Source organism: Arvicanthis niloticus, chromosome 11, assembly GCF_011762505.2.
Source record: "Arvicanthis niloticus isolate mArvNil1 chromosome 11, mArvNil1.pat.X, whole genome shotgun sequence".
Taxonomy (NCBI): Eukaryota; Metazoa; Chordata; class Mammalia; order Rodentia; family Muridae; genus Arvicanthis; species Arvicanthis niloticus.
In genome coordinates, this window is record NC_047668.1 from 46,969,565 (window position 1) to 46,990,133 (window position 20,569).

Here is a 20,569-nt window from a genome sequence, read left to right on the forward strand (position 1 = left end):
ACCTCTCCTCCTTTGGCTGTAATTACTAGTGCTAATGCATGTTAACTGCCAATGTTTTGGGTGTCACTAGAGGCTAGGTGGAAGGCATCCCTGTGGGGGACTCTGATACTTTGTTCAAAGCAGAATGCTTGGCATTCCTCTGTGCTAATGGGGAAGGAAGTAGTTGCCTTTGTTTGTCAGAGTGATTTTCAGTAAAGCTACCACAGGGAACAACAACAAGCCTCAAACTAGAGAGAGGCTGTCAAAGCAAAAGACCTTATCTCTATACATCAGCTAAGGCCTCACCCTGTCTTCAAAGGCAGCAGGAACGAGCACCCCCTTTCCCCACAGCCTACTTAGGCCTGTAAGGACAATCTGACAGAGAAGCAAATTAACCTAAAATAATCTGAGGAGAAGACACAATTTATGAGATGTCTTTGGTCTTGAAGGCAGCCCTGGCATTTCATCATGTGGATGTATGACTATCTCTGTGCCCCGATGACTGCTGGGTAAACACTGGAGCGAGGAACAGCAGAAAGGATTTGCCCAAAGCCATAAATTAAATCTGCAGCCCCTCTTCCCACCCACTTCCTTACTCTCATAACTCCTCCTGCCTTCTGAATAAACTAAGAGACATAAATAATTACCTGGTGTTAAATGTGGGGATGTCTAATGGTAATAACCTATAGCAAGATATTGTTTACGGAAGCAGCATGAAATTGCAAAAGTCCGTTGGAAAATGTAAGTGGGACCAGGCTGACACATTTGTTTGGACAGGACATTAGTCATCACACACCAGAGCCCAGAGATCTTTCCATGGAACAATCACCCCAGGGACTGAACAGGGCTAGGTGGATGAAGGATAGTGAAGGCTTGTCTATTTCGCCACCCCGAGATCCCTAGGTGGAGGTGGTACTTTAAGGCTGTTTTGAGATCAAATCCTTTACCAACTTAACACTCAGTGAATACCACCCCCAGGGCAAGCCAGCTAACCTCTCTAAGCTCCAGATTAGATCTTGGGCCTAGAAAGGGAAGTTAATAATAGCCCTGTCTGTTTCCTACCTGAAGGGATGTAGGGGAAAATTAAACAAGGCTAAAGGTCTTAGAAAATTGGAGTGTTAGAATACTGTTGAATAAAAAAAAAAATCTGTGTTTGTATATACATAAGAATGCATGTGTGTGCCAGCCTGTGAGCTTCCAGGGATTCCTGTGTCTTTACTTCCCATTTCCAGCTGAGGAACGTGGGTTCCAGACATGCATTACCAATCCAGCTTTACGTGAGTTTGGAGGATCCAAATTCAGGTCCTCACACTTGTATGACAAATACTTTACCCTGCAAACCATTTCTCCAGGCTCTGTGAGAGCAAGTCCTTGAGGACTTGTGTTGGATCCATAAACTACTTTGCAGGATTCTTATTTTTTATTTTTTATATTTTTCCTTTGTCAAGTAAAAGACATTTGGACAAGAAAAAGACATTTCGACATCTAATCAAAAAAAATTTTGTTCCTCCCTCTTCCAGCTTCTTCAGCCTCCTCTGAGCCACTTTAGCAGATGCAAAATTGGCAGCTGACAGGTGAAAGAAGAGATCAGCTGTGGCAGGAAGTGAACCCACATCCTCAAAAGGACCCCAGATGACAGACTAACCTGATACACACCATTGTTCCCACGAAGAGGAGCTGAAACCTTTTTTAAGTACAGTGATGGAGTGATTTTTATAATTTCCTTAGTAATCACTTACTACACACCACTATTATTTTTCTCTGGATTAATTTATGAGATATGCATTTGTCCGATAAGAATCAATTTTTAGAGATTTATCTTTAATTTTTAATTATATATGTGTGTGTGGGGGTGGGGGTAGCGGTGTATGGTGTATAGGCACTTGTGTGCAGGTGTCCTTGGAGGCTAGAGGCACTGCTTTGCTCTAGAGAGGAAATGCATGTAGTTATGAGCCAGCCAGTGTTGGTGCACGCAATTAAACATGGGTCTTCTGTGAGAACGATGTGTGTTCTACAGAACCTCTTCTCCAGCTCCTCCACTGTATTTAGATACTTACTATTAAAGGGTATTTCTTTAGCCTAATTTAGGACATGTTCTTCTGGCTAGTACAGTATTTGATCTCTTTTTGAGATGTACCTAACTCCTGTACTATTGTCTCTGTTCTGCTCATATCTTATTTTCCCCATGAAATAAAAAACACCATCAAGAAGAGATCGAGTCCTTCTACTACTCTCATAATAATATGGCACACCTTATCTTCACAGATCTCTTTGCCCCCCAGCAAGAACTCACCATTATAGCTGCAGCCTCCTTAAAAAATGGGAGGATTCTTTGCATATGGCCACTCAGCTAGTATCCACTAAAGTGCCTGAAATTATACTTCATGCTCAACAAGATGGCAGACATAGGATGAGACAAGAGTCTAAGACTTGATTTCCTATAAATCTTCATCTCAAGAAAATGAACACTAGTGATGAGGTGAATATAAAGCAGCAGCAGAAACTTACGTTGTTCAATTGTTGACAGTGTGTCACACAGTGCCTGAACCAACACTACATCACAGACGGAAGCTTCTGTGTGTGCCTCCCCTACCAGACTGCAAGATCTTCAGTCAGTTACACCACGACTAAGAGTGGCTGGTACCCAGAGTACCTTTCAAGATCGCTTGAAAACCTGGATTGTAATAACTATAAGACAGTCATTCTGCTTCCATTTAAAGTGAACAGAGAAAGAAAAGGCTGCATAAATATAAGTACAGTGGTATTCAGCTTTAATAAAGATATCCTGCCATACACAGAAATATGGATGAACCTTGAAGATGTTATATTCCTTGAAGTAATCCAGTTACAGAAAGATGCACACCATGTGATCTCACTTAGGAAAAAGTACATAAAACTGTCAATTGATAGGTGCAGAGTATAGAGTAGCATCAGGGACACCGGGGTGGGGTGGGGTGGGGTGGGGTGGGGTGGGGTGGGGTGGGGTGAGGTGGGGTGGGCAACATAGCTGCTGACTAGCAGAGATGCAGCTCCTGTTATGCAAAATGAGTCTATTCTAGTTGCAGGCTGCAAGGATTTGCCTAGTTAAAAACAGTGTATTGTACATTTAAAAATCTGGTAAGATGATACAACTCATGGTAGAAAAAATAATTTAAAAAAATTAAAAGTAATTAAATCTATGTGTGAATCTTGGTTTCAGTCTTGATTAGTCAAAAGCCTGTTAAATTTTCAGTTTGAGGAAATCAAGGAAACCTCACTGAGCTAACTACATAGCCAAGAACACAAAAATTAATGCTAATTTTGTTGTGTAGAAATTCATAGTGCTGCAACAAATTTTCATACTGTTAAGGAAACAAATCACAGTCACAAAGAATATTGATTTATTTCTAATGAAGAGAACAAGTAACCTAGTATAAAAGCCATGCCTTTGTGATTTTTATTATAAGAGCTGAGGCTGTGTGTTGACTGAAATATAATCTTAAAAATAAGACAACTGTTCTAGACAATGGGGAAACAGGTGTTTTCAGGTTTAGCAGAGGGGAGGCAAGAAAAGGAAGGCTCCACAAATGCAGGTGGCAAACAAATAATGGAAATATTCACATGTTGAAACTATGTACAGGTACTGTTCCGGAAGCCAAGAAATCCTAGGAGTTCATGGCAAATTGGAAATTGGTGTCATCTTGCCACATGGTGCCATGAACCCAACACTGACAAGAAAAATTGAGAACAGAGTGTAAAACCTAAGAAGATGCCCTGGCTGTGGAGCCCTGGGTCTATCTGAAGGCACAGTGAAAAGCTCGGGTTTTAAATACTCCCACACTCTGCATCCTGTCAGAGTCTAAAGCAGTGACCATCCATGGAAGCATTCTGTGGGATCATGGGAGCCAAGACATGTGACCTCTGAAGCACAGTCAAGGTGCAGTTTCTATAGGAGCCCACATGGCAGAAATGGGGCTGATTCAGCAAGACAGGAAACAACCATCTACAAGACACCACAAGAAGAGCTAGTCTGTCTATATTATAGCATGTTTTAGTAATTGGCATCTCTTATTGATTCCTAATATTTCATTGAGTGAATACCATATTTTATTTGCCTATTCGTTGGTTCATGAGTATTTGGGTTTTATTTTTGAGCTATTATGAATAATGTCACATGTAGTACTCAAATACAAGTTTATGTATATGTTTTCATTTTATTGGACATCTACAGCAACAGTCCAATCATATGGTAACTTGAACCTTAACCTTGAGGCACTTCAAAATGTCTTTCAAAGCAGAACTACCATTTTACAGCCCTACTTGCCTGAGGACTCCAATTTCTTCATAATCTCGTCAGGACTTTTATCATCTCCATTTTGATGACACCCATACTAGTGGGTGTTCTTTCATGGTAGTTCTACCTTGGATTTCTTTCCTAGTTAATGATACTGAATATTCCTTTCCCATGGATACTTATCTTTGTTAAAGAAATGTCTGCTCAGATCTCAGAGCAATCTTTGATAGATCAAATTGTTTATTTGTAGACAAAAATTTCTTTCCAAGTGAGTTGCTCTTGAATAGTTTAAGATAGTTAATTATTGTTGTTGTTATTGTTTTTATTATTATAATTATTATGTGTTGATACTGTCATTGGTTTGGGGGTATGTGTGTATATATGAGTGTGTGTTTGTGTGTTTGAGACACAGTGTTAATTTGTAACTTAGAGTGTCCGTAAACTTACTATATAAAGTCTCAATTTGCCTCAAACTCACAATATTCCTTCTAATTCCTGAGTTCTAAGGTCACAGTTATATAACCACTATGCCTTGCTAAGCTACTTGAACTTTACTGTCTTGGAGAATATCACTCCAAACTCAAAAGCTTGCTTGCTGTAGCTTCCCTGGTACCAAACACAATGGATGTATTAGTTAAACAGGGTGACCAAACTTGCTGAGTATTAGATGTACCCAGAACAGATCCTTACAGACTAGACCACTGAGTCAGGTTTTGGGGGGTGAAGCTCAGCTGCCTCTATAAAAGAGAGCTCATCAGATGTTTCTAATCTCTGTAGTCTTGGTATTACTGTAACCACTTATGTGCCTGTTGTCAACCTTGGGCAATGTGGAGGCTCCAACTGAGCAACTGCTATAAGGTTTCAGGCATTCTTCTCGCACAATGTCCTGCAAACCATCACTCAATGAAACAATATTCATTCATCTTTCACAGCCCCACAGCCCTGCCCTGACTCCTGGCTTTCAAAGAGGAAATGGAGGCATAGTGAGGAGGGGTGAGAGAGAGAGAGAGAGAGAGAGAGAGAGAGAGAGAGAGAGAGAGAGAGAGAGAGAGAGAAACAAGGGAAGGAGGGAAGGAGGGTGAGGGAGAAAGAGAGGGAGGGAAGGAGGGGCAGGGAGGGAAGGAGGGGAGGGAGGGGGAGGGAAGGTGGGAGAGGAAGAGGGGAGGGAGAGAGAGAAAAGGATGAAAGAAACAATGAAAAAAGATATGGAGGGTCTGTAGAAAACTATGAGCATAAAGTGGAGAACTCACTGCAAAGGTCAACAGGAACTTAAATGAGATCTTTGCCACCGAGGAGCCCAAGGACAGATGTATCTAATTTTGTATTATGTTTTGACCCAGCTTAATTATGTCTCTTTGACCCAGTTCAATTATATCCCATCACTGACTTCAAAAAGAATCTTTAACACGGAAAGTAGACGTGCTGAATTCATTTAAGCTGTTACTATGTGCTGCTCAGCCTGCCTTCCTCTCTCCACACCTCACTCCTTAACTCTTTATCACCCAGCCCCTAGATAGAAAGCAACAAGTCCCAGATGTTCTTGCCCAAGGTGACACCTGACTACTCAACCATCATCTTTTCCCATTTAAATTGTTCTCTTCCTCGACTTCTGGGTGTCTGTATTTGGACCCATTTGCATTTCTTATGTTCTCCCTGGTGCCCAGATTTGGCCTGTTGTGTTCTCTTTTTACAAGACCATCATCTACCCCAATGCTCATGTGATACTCAAAACCCCTGCTCAACTTAAGGCTGGTTGTTGGGTCAGGAAACAGTAGGAACCAGGCTCTGACCCCAGGAATCTCAACATAGTAGACTATCTACCGTGGCATCTTTCCAGGACCCTGTCCCCACTCCTGTCCCTTTCGGTGTAGGGCCTGAAGTTCTCATCTATTTGGCTCTCATCTGTTGTCCCATTTCCTGTAGAGATTTTAGCTCTTCTGTCTGGATGTGAGATGTAAGTATAGGCCTCCTGCCTCGGTTTAACAACTGTACCCATCAACGTCTAACCCAACCAGCCTTCCATTCAAGCCTCTCACCCTCCCCTTTTCCCCAACAGGCTTTTGGTGCTCTGTCTAAACGGGGCTTCTTGCTGTTCTTCAAACACATTCTTTCTATTCTAATCTCTGTGCCTTTCATCACACTGTTTCCATCTCCTCACCCCATCTGTGCCTGCAGAAAAACTTGTCATTCTTTAAAGCCCATTAAATCGCCACCTGTTGCAATATGCATTCTACTCCTTCTATAGTCCTCCAATTCTAGGACAAGATGCAAGTTCCAGTCCCTTCTGTCCTCCCGTGGCATGCTATGCCTTTCTAAAGTCTCCTAGAATGTCTTCAAGTAAATGTCTATCTAGTTTTCTATCTATCTGTCAGTTCTCATTTAGCTCCACATTCTGCTAGTGTATGGCTGACAAGTCATATTATACTCAGCATACCCTCTCTTGATTGGCTTTCAACCCACAGACTCAAGGGAAAACCCTTCCTAAAATCATCTTCCACCTCTCTAACTCATCATTGTTCTTTCTTGAAAACCTTCTTAAGAAATAGTACAATTAAGCCAAGGGTGATGGTGGTGCATTTCTTTAATACCAGTACTTGGGAGGCAGAGGCAGGTCGATCTCTAAGTTAGTCCCAGGTATACAGAGCCGGTTCCAGGACAGCTAAGGCTAAACAGAGAAACCCTGTCTCAGGTGGGGGATGGGAGGGCAGGGATATTTAGGATAAAGATAATGTGTTTGTTTTGCATTTTCATGAGATGTGTTTAGTTTGGTGAGGAATAAGACATGTTTTTCCTAGTGAGGAACAGAATGATGTAGGGGACTTCAAAGAAGCTGCTGTGATGAGCATTTGGGGACAAAAAAGTAGAGGAGGGGAAAGAGCTACAGGGACCCAGATTCCCATATCACCTTCCTAATCATTCCCTGTTTGACCTCAGCTCAGTTAAGTACCCTCCTAGAATTTAGAGAAATAAAACTAACCTTTCAGAAAATACAAAAGAGGTTTTGACTTATTTTCTCCATGGAAAAAGAAGCAGAAATTTGTATATTTCTCTAAATTTATATGTTATTTCTAGGTTATATTTATAGTCCTAAAAGAAAGCACCAGGCAATTTTTTTTTGAAAAAGAAAATTACAATATCTGTAAAGAGAATGTTTGTATCGTGGACATCAAATTTCAGTCTCCCCAAATATATGATTTAGCTCCCAAGATTTCTCCTTAAATAGTAACGCAGTGTCCAAAACACACATCTGAGCAGATCAGAGTGTCATTACCTTAGGGAAAAGGAACTGAGTCCTCTCCATACCACCCTTCCTGCTAGGCAGGAGGGAGGGGCTTTCCAAGGCAAATCTCTGAGCCCAAGGGAGGAGCAGTTGGAAACAACTGTTTTAAATCCTTGCAGGTGTTATTTGTACTCTTTCAAGGTTCTGAAGATTAACCCTGACAAGTAACTCAACATTTGTGGCACTTTTGGCATCAAAGCCAAAAAATCAAGACAATTAGACAGGCAGTGGTGGTCACTGAATTCTAGCAGGTAGGTGGGAGCCAGAGCAGATGCCTGTGGCATTTAGGCTTCCCAGCAAGAAAGGACATGGATTACTCTGGGTTTTAAAACTGTGAATGGAGTCTTTAACATTACCTTTAACTACTGTATACACTGAATTCAATAATGCAAACTACATGTTATAAAAATGGGAAAGGACAGTTAAAGTAACTAAGTAAGGTGATTAAGATCATAGAAAACTTATTAAAGGCTATCATTGATGAATCTCACTTTAACAAAGATATATGCACACATGTGTGCACACACACATACAGACAGACAAAGACTTCAGAAGAATCACAGGCAAATTCACCTCTTGAGCTGAAATCCTTATCAAACCAAGCGGAAATGCGACCTTGTTAAACCTAACCAAGTCAAAAGATAACAGTAGGGAGGCACTGAGTTAGGTCAGAAGTGAATTATATTTCAATAAACACAACTAAGGGTTTAGTTAATCAGAATTCATGAGTTCGGGAGATGTTTTCAAGGACAGCACACAACACCTGTAGAGAGCTTTCACTGCACAACTTGGAAAGGTCTTCTAGGATTCAATTAACAAAACTGTTAGAAAGTTTAATCTTTATGTAAAGATGTTCTAACCATTTTTAAAAATATAAATACTTGACAAATTAAAGTTTCAAACAAGTTAAAGCCGGCAGTAGATGTGAGTATATAAGAGCTATCCAGCTGCCCTGGATATTGTGGGTTGTAGTTTAAAGCAGGAAGACTAGCCCCATGACCTGAATCCATATTAAAAAAAAAAAATAGATACGGGAATTCTAAGTTGTGCCAAGTTGACCATAAAAATTCGAACAATACTCTTTTGGACAAAATGCAATGGACATATAAAAATCCGGAAATAATTTTATACAATCAAATAATACATAAAATAGACAGCGATGATAAGAAATAAGTCTGGTTTCCGGTGGTGGTCACTTTTTCCCTTACAGGAATAGTGATATTTAATGCTAAGCCATGACAGATAATGTACTTGCCATTTTTCTTTGGAATGTGGACTAGTATTACTTACCAAATATCAAGGAATATTCACACTAAGATTTATGTATATCCTACCAAAGCTAATTCTTTTGAAATCAAAGAAAATCATGAACCAATTAAAATAAACCTTCCTTGAGTTTCTAAAAATCATAAAGAAATGGTGATGGAAAATGGTTTAGAAACAATGTCAGGAAGAAATGCATGGTACCATTTGGATTTGGTTTGAGTCTCATATGAAATCTCTATAATTTCCCTATGAACAAGCTACAAAGCAAGGGCATAGTTTTCATTATTGTATTATAGTGCTTGGGACTTACTTTCAAAATCCAGGAAGAAGTGTGGATAATTCTCAATTTCCCGGGTCAGGACTTTGAGCAAGTTTCCCATGCCAGCAAACCTAGGGAAGACAACACAAAAGCAAACTCCATCAGGGATGTGAAAAGCTGACTCAGAAGTGCCACCTCACAGCTCATCCCTGAGCTGCTGGGTGATAAGTGTCTCTGAAGTGGGTCTCCCCAAAGCACCGTAGTGTTGGAAGTGTGTGTCACGAGCCTCTGGAGAACACACTTGCACCCTGCATCGCACTCACTAAAAATATGAAGTGAGTATCCTCTTAGAAATTAGGCATCTCTGAAGCAGAATTTGGCTATATCTATAAAATGCTCCTTTTCCTTTTATAAGCTCCGAAACCATAAACCTGATACTTTTGCCTCACTCTGTTTCCTGCTGGCATAGAACACATTACTGGACAAGTATGACAGACAGGTTGTCATTAAAATATCTGCCAGCAATGGCCAGGGTTTCTCTTTTTTCTTCTCTCTTGTGTTCTTTTGGTTTTTTTTTTTTTTTCTTCCCTGCCTTCCTTCCTTCCTCTTTCCTCCTCCTACCATCTCTCTGACTTGCTAGGTAGCCTAGATTTCCAAGGACCTGCTATTTACTCCATATTGTCCCTGAAATCACAATCTTCCCACCTTGGTCTCCCAAATGCTGAGGCTTCAGTGGGTAAGTTGCTGTGCCTACCATACATTTCCTGAAGTTTGTGAGAAGGAGTTCAGGAAACAGACTTAGGGCTCCAGGGACTCTCTTGATGTGTATAAGAAGGAAGATTGTTCAAATTGTAACTCCTAGACTAGTTACTGTAAAGCTTTGGTCTGGTAAGATGGCTCAGGAAAGGAAAGGTACTTGCTGCTATGCCTGACAACCTGAGTTCAATTCCCAGATACTACACAGTAAAAGGAAAAAAAATCAACTCCACTTGCTAAGGTGTCACCTGACTTCTACATATGAGAGCATGCATACACACAGAGACACAAAAATAACAGTGAACACTATTTTAAAAGAAAGTCATATTATCAAGAAAGCCATTTTCAATGAGACAGCAGATCAAGGAAGGGGCTGGGGATTTGGCACAGGGATTAAGAGTCTTCATTGCTCTTGCAGAGGACATGTTTTGAACTCCCGTATCCACATGGTGACTCACAACTGTCTGTAACTCCAAATCCAGGGAATCTTTGAACTCCCATGGCTACCAGGCATGCATATGGTATATACATATATACACACAGGCAAAACATTCATCCGCATAAAATAATAGTATAAATAAAACGAAAAAAATGTTTTTTTAAAAGAAAGGAATAGTAGCCTCAGACATGTATTAGTGCAGGTAAAACCACCAGAGAAACACAACTCTGCTTCGTATCTACAGCCCTCAACCTAAAATGGAGAGAATGGGTACAAGTTACTTTTTGAAGTGAACAGCAAACTGTCTACAGCTCTCAGTCCCAGACATTAACTGTCCTCCAGGGAGGCCACTCACCCACACATCCCACTCATTCAACGTATTTATGGGGCTGAAAGCATGTCAGGGCCTGAGCTCTTTACGAGGTCTTCATCTACTTCTGCTTTACAGATGATGATAGTACTTACTGTCATTATCACCACCATCACGATTATCCTAACAGCCTTCAGACACACTCGGGATTTTCTCCTGGAAGATGGGTATGGTAGGGTGAATGCAGTTCTCCAGAGAAGACCAGTGGAGGAATGCCCTATAATTCTCTTCTGAAGAAACATCCTCCTTATCCTTCCTGCCATTCTGATTTTCATCCCCTGCCTCTACCACGTTTCCCGTGAAAATATATCTGAGCAAGCCCCATGAACCACAAACTCTGCCAGATGTAAAGCTCAAGATTGGTACAGTCCATTCTGCACGAGGCGGTATTCTCAAGTCCTCTTAGACCTAATTTTTACGAGCAATTCCAGTTCTTACAGGAAGATGATTCATTTAATAGTAGCTGGCTTTTGTACCTAATAATTTAATGGAAGTTAAATATTATTAACTTCTCTACTTTGCTGTGATGAATATATTTCAGATTCACCTTCCCCCTGAACTCCTGTTTTATACATGATTGTCCTGCCAGAATCCTGACCTGGGAAATATGCCAAACCTTTGAATTTTATAAAATCCCCAAACAAACAAATGTAAAGATATCTCCAAATGTTAACTGTAAAAGTCTAACTCTTTGTAAGGTTATTTAAGATGGTTGGTTAATTATGGTAAATATTTTGGGACACAATTCTCATGTCAGCCATGGCCAGTTACCTGGAACATTTGGGATGTCTCAATTCAGAAAGGATGACTTGGAGGCATGAAACACTATTAGGAGTTAACTCTGTTCCTATGGAATCTTGGAAGCATGACTTTCAAACACGAAGCAAGATTCCTAAGTTTCTATAGAAGTATTTCAGTTCATCTTATTTATGGGAAAAAGATGTGATGCCTGTTATGTTTTTTTTTCTTGGTCAATAATACATGAGATTTTACTCTCATTTATGCAAGTCTACCAAGTGAACTGGTGCATTAGATAGATGGTCACGAAGCAGAATCGTCTTCTTATTTGTTATTTATTTATTTATTTATTTATTATTCACATATTCAGAATCAGACCCGGGGCTTTGAATATGATATCATTGAGCCTTTGAGATATATCCACAGCCTACCACCTTTTAAAAACTGAACCCTGAACTCCTCTTAGAAAGGCCCCTCATCTAAATCCTTCATAGCAGAGCCTCTTTACTCTGTTCAAACAGTTCCTTCATGATCACAGTGCTACAGAGATAGTTTACTTAAGATAGATTAATACTTGAGACTAGACATACTTTATGCCATTCAATAAAAGAATAACACTTCACATCCTACTAGAGGATTCAGATGCTGACATATTTAAGTGTGAGCAAAAGGAATATGAAGGGCTCGGCAGGAGCATGAAGATAGATAGAGAAGCAAGCAGGACACGAAGTTGAATCTTCTGGGCAAATAGCTAGAGAAGGCATTTTGCATGTGAGCTTTTGCAGAATCAAAGAGCAGGAAGTAAAAATAGTCCCTTTCAGGATTCAGTATTCAAAAAAATAAAACTATGAAGATCACAGTGGGTAAATATAGACATCATGGCTAAAAGCAAATGAAGACAAGGAAAACTCCCCTCTGGCTCAGAGTAGCTGCTTCAAAGAGGATATCTGAGGATACACTGAGTCACAGTTCCTGTGGCAGAGCAGACATATGGGTAGCAGAGCTGCATGCTTGGGCAGTCCAGGGGTATGCTCTGCAGAGCTGGGAAATCTGGTTTGCACACTCTATTCAGTGACTTAATGGCCGCCCTCCTTCTATGACTCGCTGTTCCTGTTTCAAGGATTGTCATCTGTATGTCATTTTCCCCCAGCTGCAGAAGCTTGCGTCATAGAGAACACAGCAATGCGGATCGTGCAGTGCCCCCGAGGAACCTTCTTCCTAAAAAAAGGTCATATGAGAACAACGTGACTACAATTTGTTCTTGCGTTTTGGTTTTATAGAAAACGTGCCACCATTCATAACTGCCCTTCAAGAACTGACCAAGGCTATGTTGGGCATTCTCATGCATAGGACATGCAGAGGCAGAAGCCCTGATCTAAGTCAGGTGATACCCAGACTACTTATAGCCTAGCATTCAGGAGTTTAATCTAGCTAAAAGTCCATAAACACATCCTGACACATAGGAAGTGCTCAAAGATGGTCATTGACTATCCATCAATATATGGAAATAATAGTATCTATCTGGTTCTTATGGAGAGAAAATAATATCTACCTGGTACTTACTAATAATAGTATGAAGAACCTCAGCATTTGATGGAGTGCCAGCTATTTGCTTACAAGCTTTCCCATACTTTATTTGTTCAACTCTTACAACAACTTGCAAGAACCTATGTTTATGTTCACATTGATTGACAGCAGAAGAAAGGTTTAAAAATGGGTAACGGGCAAATAACTTTAAAAGTCTCACACTTGACTTTGAAAATGTTCGAATGCAAAGTTCAAGCTGTTTTCTCCACTGGAGACAAAGTAGCACACCAGATTTCTCCAGGGCTCCCTGTCTGGGGACATGAGAAAATCTATAGTCAGGTATATATCGAAGGGTATGATATTATTACAAACATACATTACTTTTCTATGGAGAGACTCTCTAGTCTCTATTGGACACCAAATATGCTTGTTCTACATTAGGTCTGCTCAGTGGCACTATAGTCTTCAGGGAAGATTATATTCTTCAGAAATTCAGAAAAGACATGAACCAAATGGGGCAACATTCCCTAGACAAGTCTGTTTCAGTCAAGAAGGAATCTGCCCCCACCCCACAGAGGCATCTGGGGAACATAGGTTGAGAGGAATTCTTCCATCTAGGGGATATTAGGCGTTAGGGACTAAAAGGTATATAAAGTGGGTGACTGGCCTAAATCCCTCCAAACAGTCAAAACACATGGTATTCCTCTGGTCATGCTGGTATCTGGAAAGATAATTTGCATATTCTTGACATGGGAAGTATCATCTTTAAGGGCTGGCAATTTTGGATATACAATTTTTTTTTTTTATATTATCACTTTCTTGGCTCTCAGTTCAACTGACATTTACAGAACTGGCTCTATTATCACTTGGTGGAAAATCCACAACTTTCCAAGAGAAATTATTCACTGCTAACATTTTCAGTTTCAAAAAAGGAGAAAATTAATACATGCGCGCGCGCGCGCGCGCGCACACACACACACACACACACACACACACACACACTTTCCAATTCTACTTTGGTTTGGAAGAAAAAGTTTAAATGCCAGCATTAGCTGTCTTTCTAGAATATAAAGCCAAACGCAAGCAATTATGGCTTGTTTTTAAAAAGCTGTGTCCAGAGTCTAAGGGATGTCGTCAGTGGTTATAATGAGAGCTGTCACCCGTAGGCTCACGTATTTGGGTTTTCGAGAGTTCATAGCCTCACCCTAGTTCCAGCTGGCTCTCCCTGCCTTCATGTTCGAAGCTGAAGGCAGCATCCCTAGTTTCCTGCTCCTCTGCCATGCCCCCCGTCACAATTGACTTTTATTCCTCTGGAACCATAAATCTGTAATTTGCTTTCTGGTCATCATGTTTTATCCAAGCAACAGAAACATAGCGAATACAAGCACACTCTACTTGTTTTCCACAAACAGCACAATATGGGCTGTGGGGCGATGTGACCTGTGAACCTGTATAGCAACATCTCCGTGCTCAATTTTCAGGAGATGAGTATTTTAGAAAATCATCTAGAAGACTCTCTCTTAAAGTTATGACGATGTGGGAAATGAATTCCTATACTGAACCACGTTCTAGAAATCTGCAAGGACTCAAGAGTGATCAAGGGCAGAGAAAGAAAACAAAACTGTGGTCTTAAAAGTGTTGGTTTTGCAACAGCTTTTTAAATTTTTTGTTGTTGTTTTGTTATTTTGAAACATCTAAGGTAGGAACTAATCAGCTTCTCCACCAGAAAGGGTGGTATTTGCTAGCCCTTTGAACAAACCACAGTCTTCTTGAACTTAGGCTATTTATTTTGTCTTTTGGTGCAGTCTTTGATTTAAGAATCAAAGACTCACATCATCTGTAGCTCCATATTTTGGGAACTAAAAGTTATGAGTGATATAACTTTAGTTTTTTTTTTCTATAACACAGTTCATAAACCATAAACAAGCCAGGATACATATATTCCTATGAAGGGCATATATTCATATGACACCACATCTTTGTCAATAATGTATGTGGTCACATTCGTCTTCAGCATAAGCTTGGAGAGCTTTGGATATCTACATTACGAGGCTCATTTAACAGAGTAGAATACCACGACTTGGGAGACAGGAAGGGTTCCATTCTCAGGCACTGCACATGGAGCCTGGACTTCCTGGTCTGTAGTCTCAATGCTTCTCAATTCTTCCAGAAGGCACTGGACAGAAGCCCTGGAGCCTTGTTTTTCAATATCTTAATTTACAGGACAAAAGAAATGGGCTCTGTCCATGGATTAAAGCCAGGGGACCCAGATGTCAAGTATCACAATCTCACACTTTGTTCCCTACACAGAAATAACAGGGTGTCCCCTTTTAAAGACATAACACTGTAAGATTCGATGTGCTTCTGTCTCCCAAGGGTTTGTACTCCTTGCTAGAAGTGTCTCTCCCATGCCTCCTGACTGAGTAGGCCCAGTTCTCCCCTGACCAGAACATCCTGTGTGAAAATTCAGACACTTTGCACACTGTTCTACTCACTGCATCCCCTCAGTAGGGCTTACCTGTGTCCTGCAAAGAGCATCTGGCCCAATCGGCCCGAGTTTAGTCTGTCTTTACCCCACCCCATTCATTTTCGCACTGCCTACCACACAACCTTTCTGAACGGCAGCCTTCATAATTTCCCATGGATACCCACTGTCTGTAGGGCAACAGACACCCAAATGGACACAGAAATCCTGGCCTTGGCTCACTTCCTCTGCCCCCCCCCCCTTTTTTTCTTCTACCTGCTCCATCCACTCTAGCCACGAGCAATACTTTCCTTATTGCTTCCTCAGTGCCCCAGGGCCTTTGCATGTGTCCCTCTAGCTTCACGCTCACACTTGCTTGCAGGTGGTGACAACATTTCATGCCTCGTTGTGCTCAACTCTCACAACCAATACATGAAGTAGAAACCATTACAATCCAGACTCACAGTACCCACTTCCCCAGCTTGTGAGTTACTGACGGCTGATGGCTTCCAGGAGATGTGGAGGTAACTTCCTTAGGAGGTTGACGATGTTCCTGGGGATGGTCCTACACCCATGTGTATATGAGCAGCACTAACTGCACTCAGTGGGTTATGAAAGAAAAGAGACAGAACGGCTGTGAGGGGAGGGTCTGCCTTCTTGGAAAGAAACCCAAAACCATCCCGATTTCTCGCCTCACTGCAACCCAAACAAACCCTATGCCTTCGAGCAAGTTGCTTCTCTTTGCTCCCTTACCAAGCTATGTGCAGCCTGTGACACAGCTCAGGACCAAAATCACATGCTTCCTCATGGCCTTTTCTGAATGTGAGGTGTCCTGGGGCAGAGCTGCTACTCTAACACCTCATCGCATTCCTAGCACTTGGGGGGGAGGGGGGGATGGTGGTGGTGGTGGTGGCAGACAGTCAATACTTTGTCTAGGGGTTCCCAAACATCAGTTCCCCCAAAGTAAATGAGAAAAGCAAAGGCTACAACAGGAGCCATTCAGCGAGGCAACTCTAACCACACACATCTATATTTCTGTTTTGATTTATTTTACAGAATGAAGGTGAGTGTCGTATCTTTCCTCCCCAGAGTTTATCTTGAAGTTTTACTGGCTTATAAAATGTGGACATCTGGGAACTGCTCTCTCACACACACACACAATGACTTGCCCAGGACTGAGGCAAAGCTACAAGTGGGACCTGACCTCCAGGCTCTCAGGACAGTGCCTTTATGTGCACTGCTACCTCATTATCTTGCTTTGCCTTAAGTCTGGGAATACTGGTGGTAATACCGGTGTCTGATTTTTGCCAAGGTCTACAAGCAAGCATCTGAACACAGACGCTCTGCCTGCTGTGTACTCTGAACCGGAGGAGGATCAAGGTCTCTCTGACCTTCTTCCCACCAGCTACTCTTGTCCTCTACCTCCTGCAGCACAGAAAGAGACTTTGCTGAGGTTCCCTTCTTTTCCTCCACATGTTCACCACAAAATTAACACGCAGAAAGAAAGAACAGAATTGACATCACCCTCCACAGCCAGGCATATCATTCGAACTATTGTCTATTTAGACTATTTGTCTTCCCGAGAATTACTTTGTCTTCCATCAAAGAACATGACTGATCCCACTTTCCTCTCCCCTATAAAGAAGGTACTTAAGCTTCAACCCCCTGACCCTCCTTGGGGTGCCATACTTGGCCTGACTGGTATACTTTCCCATTAATGAAGTGTGTGTGTCTCATCTCCTGAGAATACGCCCACTGTCAGCTTGTTTCAGTCCACTCCACTGTTAGCAGTTAAAGAAAAGAAAGTTCCCTTCCGTGCTGAAACATCCTCAGGAGACTGAAGAAACGTGGACAGGTTTTGGCTGGCGGGTTATAGGGTTACACCAAGGATAAGATGCAGTTTTAGATAACAGTAGGGACCCGTGTACTTGCAAAGGTGATCAACAAGATTCAGGGTGGCAGTGGGACAATTGGGAAGGTAGTGGCTGTCACTGTTATGGAGGCTTAATGATTCCCTATACTATCTTATAAGGCTCCTCTTCTGGCATCCCAGGAGCTGTCCCCGGATAAAAGGGTCTTACCTTGATAAGTCTGATACTCAATAGAGATACTTTTTCTTAATGATAACAGTAGATGATAAGCCTTCCTTATCATTTATAACACCTTCCTGTTTAGAACTGCAGGCGAATTAAACTGCCAGCTTCTGTTTGCTTCAACCTAAACCATATGGGATGCAAAATAATAGGTGGTTGTAAAACCAACAACAACAAAAAACAAACAAAATATGCGCCTTGGGTTTGTGTTTGCCTTGTGTGATGATTTGAATAATAACGGTCCCCATAGGCTCATATATTTGAATGCTTAGTCATCAGTGAGTGTGTCTGTGTGTCTGTGTAAATGTGGAGCCCAGTAGGAGAGTCCTCAGGCTCTTATATCAGACAGGGTCTCTGACCTGGAGCTTGCCAAGTAGGTTAGGTTGGCTGGCCAGCCTGTCCCAGCATCCACCCATCTCTGCCTCATAACCTTTATTGATTCTGAATTCTCAAGTGAGATTTCAGTACTTGGGAGCATTAATACTTCTGGGACTGTAGTATATGCAATAGCTTTGGATAATGTTTTGATGCTTATGTAATGTTTGGGAACTCAGAGACCCTTTCCTATGGGTACTACCTTTACTGCTTAGTTCATGCTTCACCTCCTGAGAGAAAGCTAGAAACTTCAAGAAAAGATTGGGACAGGGTGGGGAACGGGACCTGGATAGCTCTCAGTTAGTAAAGCATGAAGACCTAGGTGTGATCCCCATATCCTAGTTGAAGAAGACAGATGGGGTAGTGCATGCTTGTGACCCCAGTGTGAGGCAGAGAAGGATTAGGAGGTGTGGCCTTGCCAGAGTGGGTGTGGCTTTGTTGTAGGAAGTGTGTCACTGAAGGGTGGGCTTTGAGGTTTCAAAAGCCTAAGTCAGGCCCCGGGGTTCTCTTTACCTGATGCCTGTGGATCCAGGACATAGAATTCACAGCTACTTTATACTATGTCTACCTATGTGTCACCATGTTCCCTGCCATGATGATAAAACTCTGAAACTGTAAGCGAGCCCCAATTAAATGTTTCTTTTATAAGAGTTGCTGTGGTTATAGTGTCTGTCCAGAGCAATGGGATGAATAAGATACCTAGCAAGCATTAAGACTCAAGAACTATGCAGAAAAATCTGGGCATGGTGGCACGCATTTGTAAAGCCAATGGAAAACCAGCCTAAAAACAGCACTGCGGTTGTCCTCTGGTCCTTACCATGTAACACACACACACACACACACACACACACACACACACACCACATGCACACACGCATGCACGCATGTACCCTTGCAAATCACTTCTCAATGAAAGGAAAGTTATATTCCTTAAATGATATAACTAACTGCATTTCTGGTGTGTGTGTGTGTGTGCGGGGGGGTGGATTACATCAATGCAATGAAAGAATTTCAGCTTGTCAACTCTAGGAAACTGAATCTGCCAGAAAAATTAGCAGTGCAAACTAGCTGGGCTGGGTGGTGAGTCTTCACCAATCTGCCATCTTGGGGATGAAGTCATAAGGCTTTCAGTTCCGATGCGGATGAGTTGCCAAGAATCCAACACACAATTTCATTCCAGAACGCAGGAGGAACAGCAGAGAACCGAGTCTATTAGGCACTTTCATTTGACCCTAAAAATTAGTTAATGGCTTAAATGTGTTTTCAAAATGTTTGAACACTACAAGTAATATTGCTCAAATGGGAAAATGTCTTGAATATTCTCACAATCATTAAAACTGAGGTGTTCCTCAGAAGGGTTTGGTATCCTCTGAGGAATCCACGCTGCTGGAGTCCAGTTGTAAGCCAACCCATGGGAATTCTAAGCACGAGCGCGCGCGCACACACACACACACACACACACACACACACACACACACCAAGAGACCATAATGGAACTGAGCAATTAAATGCAGGCTAAAATAGCCTTTTCAATATCTGAGTTCAGCTTTTTAAAATAGACTTTTACCTCATCATCGCTAACTCTCCCACAAACACCAACATTACAGCAGCAAAAAGTGTCTAAGAAATGAGGGCAAAATTAGACTCATTTTAGTCAATGCACCCCTCCCTAATTCTAACGAGTATGAAAGCAATCAACCTGGGACCCTGCTCTGCACCAACCTGCTGTTGAGAAAGTATTAGCAAATTTGTTCTGTCTCCCCACGGAATCTAAAAGAAGGCTCTCAGGAAACAGTTTGAAGTCTTTGCTCCTTACCTAAGAAAGCTGAGTGTCAGCCCACCCAGGCCAGATGTGCTGAATCCTATGTGGAAAGAGGCACCCTGGGTGGGGTGAGGAGCCCCAGAGGCTGGAGCACTGGGCTTGGAAAAGCCTTGAACTTACCCTGCTGCTGTTCTCACTGTCTTCAGATGGCTTCAACTTCAGTCTAGAAAATGAAAGGACCACCTAGAAGTTCCCTGCAATCCAGGCTGCTCCCACAGTCAGCTAATGAGATGACACCGACCACCAGTCCTCCGTGGTGGTAATACACTGCTTTCCAAGGCTCTTTCCCAGAAAAGCACAGATGGGACCCTCCTCCTGGGAGAGAGGGGAGTTACAGAGGCAGGTGTACTATGTGTACCTCTGGCCACACCGTCCTCCTCAAAAGATACTGCAGCATCCATCTCTTCTATCTTTATTTATCACTAGGAAGGGTCCAGACATACACATTCACATGATATTTCTTCACACCCCTCCACTCTCCATGCTGAGATCTCCCTGACTTCTGTTTCTCTTGAAATACTGTCATTTCAATTCTGACCTTCAGCCACAGGGCCAAACATCTGGGTGAACTTCCACAGGCATAGCAATTTGGTTTAGCAATAATACACTCACAATCTATGTTCCCGACATCCTTGTGTTTAGTGTTTTTAAGACACCCATATCCACCTGACTACATTAGGCAAGAACTATAATCTGCCACCTTCTCTCAGTATAGGCTCTGGCCTTACCCTCCATCCATGCCACTCACTACTCTGGATCCCCTTCTGCCTCTGTACAATGCTCTCTCACCAGTCACAGTAACAGCACTATTTCCTCAGCCTCTCCCATGAGCTACCTCAGGCTTCTCAGATCACTCACCAGTTTCTGAGTACATCATGAGAGATAGATTACATGTAAAACGAAGGCTGGAGCATTAAACACCTACATT

At 41.9% G+C, this 20,569-nt stretch overlaps 1 protein-coding gene across 1 annotated transcript in view; it reads right to left on the reverse strand.

Moving 5' to 3' along the window:
- The window catches only part of Cyria (CYFIP related Rac1 interactor A), a 109,982-nt gene that overhangs the window by 24,772 nt on the left and 64,641 nt on the right, over window positions 1-20,569 (reverse strand). The window contains exon 3 of the mRNA XM_034514139.2: window positions 9,109-9,188. Coding sequence (XP_034370030.1) covers window positions 9,109-9,178 — 70 coding nt within the window. The 5' untranslated portion in view covers window positions 9,179-9,188. The remainder of the gene's footprint in view (window positions 1-9,108; window positions 9,189-20,569) is intronic.